A 6,000-nucleotide genomic window follows, 5' to 3' on the forward strand; every position below is an offset into this window, starting at 1 on the left:
GACGATACGACATGGGTACCTTCAAAAAAAGCGCGTACACCTTCCTTAAAGGCCGGCAACGCTCCTGTGATTCCTCTGGTGTTGCAAGAGAGTATGGGCGGCGGTGATCACTTAACAACAGGTGACCCGTACGGTCGTATGTCCTCCTATTCCATAAAAAAAAAGTGTTGTCTTTATGAAAGGCTAACAACAATAGTACAATTCACATTAGATGCGTCGATCTTTATTTCGTAAGTAGGTAGTTTTGATATAAATTCGTTAAAAATATTTTATTTTTAATTTGTTTGGAGGTAATATTTGCCGTAATGCTTTTATTATTTACAGTGGCAATAGACACACTGCGAAAAATTGACAGATGTCTCACTATTGTAGTTCACGAGACACAGCCCGCTGACAGTAATATGTGTCGTCGTTCCAGGACACTCTGTTCGACATGTTGCTCAACAGCCTGTCGCTGGACGTGAGCGGGCAGGAGCCGCCGCCCGCGCACCCCTGGAGCCCGGCGCAGCCCCGCGAATGACCCGCGAGACGACACGCCCGCGACCGGCCCGAGTACAGGCACTAACATATTGCACTTCCCCGATATTACCTTTGAGTTGTACTACACGGAAATGGGCACCGTTGTTCCTTGCCGTCCTCAATACAAGATTTACTGATATATTCATTTTATCGAGCTTGGTGTAGAGTCGTCTGTTGTGTCAAAAGTGGCAAATCCCCTTCAAAAGTCGAGGATGCGTCAATTTTGCTAACACTTATGTGTACATACAAATGGCGCCACATACATTATACTTGGTAATATTAAGTATAAGATAACATCGAGAATATTTCTAGATTTATTCAATATTTTAAAAAAGTTTATAAAGATAGAAAGAAAGATAGTTATATTTAGCTGAATAATTAAATTCATGCTTGAAAGAGGTTTTCAGTAGTACGAATATTCAAATGGAATAAATACTCGATTAGAACATAATATAGAATCCAAGTCAGAGTGAGGCCCTACCCTTAGCTCGCTGTAATGAATGCTGTAGGTCGTTTCTGTTAAATACTGCACCAATTGATATCGTGTCGGTCCCGTTATAAGTTCTCGTGAGTGAGTGACACCCTGACCAGTGAACCTTGAACTGTGAATTGAAATATGTTGTGTATTCATTTAATATAATGCAGTGTATTTATTTGTCGCCTTCTGTCTAAGTACAAATCTAGTTAGAGCCCATTTGTACTCAAGTGGGTAATGTTCATGAAGTTTTGTTTTGTGTTCCTGTCAATATTCAGCTTGTAGCGATGGATGTTAATAGTTATTAGGTGTAGCTCGTGACTGTCATGAGCCCAGTATTATATTACATATACATGAAGATGAACATTATTAATTTATTGATCATTCCAAACACTAATTATATTAATGAGTGTTTTTTAAATGAATGGGCTTTGTGTTGTGGATTTTAAATGATCTGTGAAATTATGAAATTTGGAATGAAGCCTAAAATAAATATTATGGAATACTATATTTATTGATGCAATCTGTTATGTATTTATCACTGTTTTGATATTACTGCTGTAGGATATTTGTTAATGCTTTATTAATTTAGCAAATTGTTAGACTGAAATAATTTGTGTTATAAATGTTAGATTAGTTATAATTCAAAATTTGTAATGTTATAGTAGACATAGGCACATGTATTTCAATGAAAAGCTTAATGTTACTCCATTAAATATATTTACTTGGAGGGAATGACATAGTATTAATCTCTAATAAAAAAATGTAATGCCAAATTCTCATTACAAAATGAGTCCACGTTTATTTAAAGAATCTATAAAAAGGTAGATGAATACTCTCTTAGCAAGAAAAAATTATCGATAAATTTTAGTGGCAACTAAAACAGGGCAAACTGTACTGGATGAAGGAGGTGAAAATTTAGTGTCAAACAAAATAATATAGTATTGTTTGAATGAGATTAAAAGGATTTATATTATGATAAAACAAAAATGCAATAACGTTTCATATGATGATGAGATCGCGGAACTCAGCAATCAAACACAGCTATATATAACAAGTATTGCTGCTTTAGTGTCTAGAAAATTAAATTCCTTATACAATGATGTAAATTTTATTCCAAATATGTATCGAGTATTTATCTTGCTTGACATAATAAATTAAAACAGAGTCAGATTGTTAATTTAAAAATTTTGCTCCATTGTTAGTTTTGAAATCGGATTTTTAAAGAATTTTTTTTTCATATTTTCATAGTTTTGTTAAAGTTTTAAAAAATTAGACAATTTTCTTTTAATGTCCTAAAGAATCTTCTTAACTAGTTGCCGTCTCAAAGATATTATTATAAATTTTTTGATGAGAGTGTATAATTATGGACATTATTGTTATTCTTGTGACAACATTATTTTTGGATCTGATCCTGTGACCGTATATGCTGTTCTGAACTATTGGGAAGATCGACCTTAACCCTATCGTGTCAGTTGACACTTTTATTTTGACTAACAAGCTGAAGACACCACTAACATTATGCCCAAAATTTTAATAATGTAAATGATTGTATTGGTGTTTTTGAAGATAGGATAAAAGTAAATAATACGGAATAATAAAAATAAAATAGTGTATTGAAACAATATCTTAATTAAAAATATAAAATATTAAAATAGCTAATAATTGAATGTTCAATCAATGATATCGTGTCATGTACCTAGATCATTACATGACGTATTTTAGTACAATTTCGTTTTTGTTAGAATTAAACTAAATGATCTTGATTATTTTGAATGTGTGCTTTGAGTGTATTGTAGATGATGTATCAACAGTAAAGTTATGCAATCATTCAACTGCCTTTTATTAAGGCTAACCTTCACTCTACTAAATTAACAACTGTGTGTTAACTTCATATTGAGAAACTAGTGCTGTGACTAATTAATATACTTAAGTAATTAGCTAAAACACTAGATTATGTAAAAAAAAAAAAGAAAAACTGCATAACGTTATTGAGCATATTCGGGATATTTACCTATTTTTGATGGAAAATGGCGAAATTGGCAATCGGTCCAGATTTAGTATTTCAATACGTACCAGGTGAATGTTATCGAAGAGCGGTGTTACGAAAATGGGCCTGTTTTTGTGGTTAATGCGCAAATTTGAGACCATGGGTTAAATTGAATGAGGATCATTTTAACCCAATCCGCGATCTTCCCAAGAGATTACTCTATAGAAGAAACAAGATTCTGGTCGCAATTCCCCGCCAGACCTGCATGGGCGGAACAAACGGCACTACTGTCACCTGCATAACGATGCATGTTCGCGGCAATTCGTACGAACAGAGATACGTCAGTGCGCAATTGGTGAGTAGTACGTGGTTTAAACTTGGTAACTTTAGTGCCAAACATAAAATAGCTGATTGAAATAGGAAAATTTACGTACCTAATAATAATAAGATATTTCGAACTTAACAATGGATCATGGGGTACAGTGGATTATTGAAGTATACAAATATATTTTATTCTATTAAATAGTTTATACTCGCGTCCCTTGCTAGTGAGAATTCCGTTAATTTAAGGAAATACTTTACAATAAAAAATGTGTGCGTGTAATCTTTACGCGCGATTGAAGTAAAACTTAATGATAATTAACTTTAGGAATAATAAACAGGTGAATAATGAAACAACATGAATACATTAGAATTATATACATTATAGTCGAAGTTATAATTCGAGATCAAAAATGAAAAACAATGTTGTTGTACTAAAATATCATTTTAAAATTATAAGTGTAGTCTATATACATATAAGTACTTAAATATTGCACGTTTTCTCTTTGCAATCTAACGTAAAATACACCCAAAAATTATAATGTAAATTTATTGTGCAAACTTTACTTTGACACTGGCAATAAGATAGAAGCTCTAAACATTTGGCTCGTCTACAGAATAAAAACGTAAACAATAATATCTTGGTCGTAGTGACAGGTATGACTGACACTGATCGCCATATTTTTTTCATTTTGTTTTCATTCGGTTTCTGACGTTCGTTGTGATTGAATGTGCTTGTCTTGCTTTACCGTTGTAGTAGTTAAGTTTTTGTTTGTTGTTAAGTTTTCTTTATTTTGTTTATCATTTTTTTTTATTACGTTGTTGCAACTAACATAACGAAGCATGGATGCTGAGCCAGGTTATTCGACCAAACAGGACATTCTGTCACCGCTGAAAAACGCGCGCAACGCTATTTCTGTGTCTGAAACGGTTCTGATAATGAATGCCTTACAGGCATTATTTATCATAACAGCATGTCTACCAAAATTGGCCTAAGCATCAGTATGGGGTCTTTTTTTTATGAAAATACGGGATGAGACGAGCAGAAAATAAAACCACTGAAGAATTTGAACCACCTCTTTAAAATAATATTCCAGACAAATTTGAGGAAATTACTTTTTCAGCAATAAGAAGAAAAGTGCATGCTTTCTTTTACAGAAGGACTACCTACAGTAAAAAAAAACATGTGTGTGTGTGTGTGTTTATGTGTGTAAAATTAAATACAAGGGATCAAAATATTTTCAGTTTTTTCATAATTCTCCTAGGTATTTACTGATTTTTATTTTCATATTTTTTGTACTTAAGTCTAATATACCAACATGTTTATGCATAAAATTATAAAAATATTTAGATATATAAGGTGCCAGTCGTTCCGAAAACTTGGTATTAATTCTTGGGCGAGTTATGTTAAACGTGCGTTTCATTTTATTAGTGGCAAAACCCGGAGTATTGAGAACATTTTTGTGCTCCTTCATTACACTAGCCAATGTGAATAATTGTCGAACTCTTAGCACGCCGCATTCCGTATACAAACTGTCCGTAGGGTGTCGTCGTGGCTTCCTGCACATGACTTTTAGAAAGGCTCGTTGAGCTCTCTCTAATATTATTAGATGAGATTTTGCAGCTCCTCCCCAGACTGTTATGCAATACATAATGATTGATTGACATAGTGCAATATAGATTGATTTAAGCAATTGGCAGTCAGCTGAGTTCCTGAGTAGTCTTATGATATTCATGAGTTTTCTAACTCTTCCAGATAAGGATAAGATGTGCGGCAAGAAGGTGAGTTTTTCATCCAATTGGACTCCCAGGTACCGTAATTCTGTCGTCCTCTGTATCTTTGGACAAAAACATGGTGCTTCTGCTGCTTTATCACATCTATGTATTTGAATGAATTCGCAGTCGGTTGGAGCACTAGCTTTTGTTATGTGAAACGACAGGTAATTCGTTTTCCCGAGGTTAAGAGTCAGGAGGTTATTTTCTAACCAGTTAGCTACTACGGAGAGGCCTTTTTCCGACATGTGTTTTGCTTCTTCCCATGACTTACCTTTAAATAATATTACGGTGTCGTCAGCATAACAAACGATATCCGCGTTTTCAATGTTCAATTTAAGTAGGGAGTTCATGTAAATTGAAAACAGGGTTGAGCCTAAGATAGAGCCTTGTGGAACACCCACTGTGACCTCTTGCAATTCACTAATGTGTTTACCTACACGCAGACACTGTTTCCTGCCAGTTAGATAACTAGCAAAACCACTTCAAAGGAAGGCCTCTGATGCCCATACATTCCAGTCGCTTCAAAAGTATTGAAACTGAGACAGTATCAAATGCCTTAGACAGATCCAAGAATACCCCAATAGATCGATGTCCACTGTCCATGTACCGTGAGATCAATTCTGTTACCAGTAAACATGCATCCTCTGCGGATTTTCTTCGACGAAAACCAAATTGACGATCACAGAGTAGGCCCTTAGATTCAAGATAAGAAGTGAGTCGGGAATTGACTACCTTTTCCAAAACTTTTGATACTACACTGAGTAATGAGATTGGTCTATAGTTTCCAGGCACTTCTTTTGATCCAGATTTATATATTGGAATTACCATTGCTAGCTTCCATGATTCAGGAAAGACTCAAGTAGTGATACTCAAGTTTATTATATGAGTCAGCGGTAAAGTAATATGGTCCGAGTTTTGC

The 6,000-nt window shown here is 34.4% G+C and overlaps 1 protein-coding gene across 1 annotated transcript in view; it reads left to right on the forward strand.

The window, feature by feature from the left end:
* Positions 1-2,829, forward strand: part of LOC126966362 (uncharacterized) — a 28,921-nt gene extending 26,092 nt beyond the window's left edge. Inside the window, exon 7 of the mRNA XM_050810364.1 lies at positions 419-2,829. Within this exon, the coding sequence (XP_050666321.1) occupies positions 419-520 (102 nt within the window). The 3' untranslated portion in view covers positions 521-2,829. The remainder of the gene's footprint in view (positions 1-418) is intronic.
* Positions 2,830-6,000: the final 3,171 nt, after the last annotated feature.

This window comes from Leptidea sinapis, chromosome 1 (assembly GCF_905404315.1).
Source record: "Leptidea sinapis chromosome 1, ilLepSina1.1, whole genome shotgun sequence".
Classification (NCBI taxonomy): Eukaryota; Metazoa; Arthropoda; class Insecta; order Lepidoptera; family Pieridae; genus Leptidea; species Leptidea sinapis.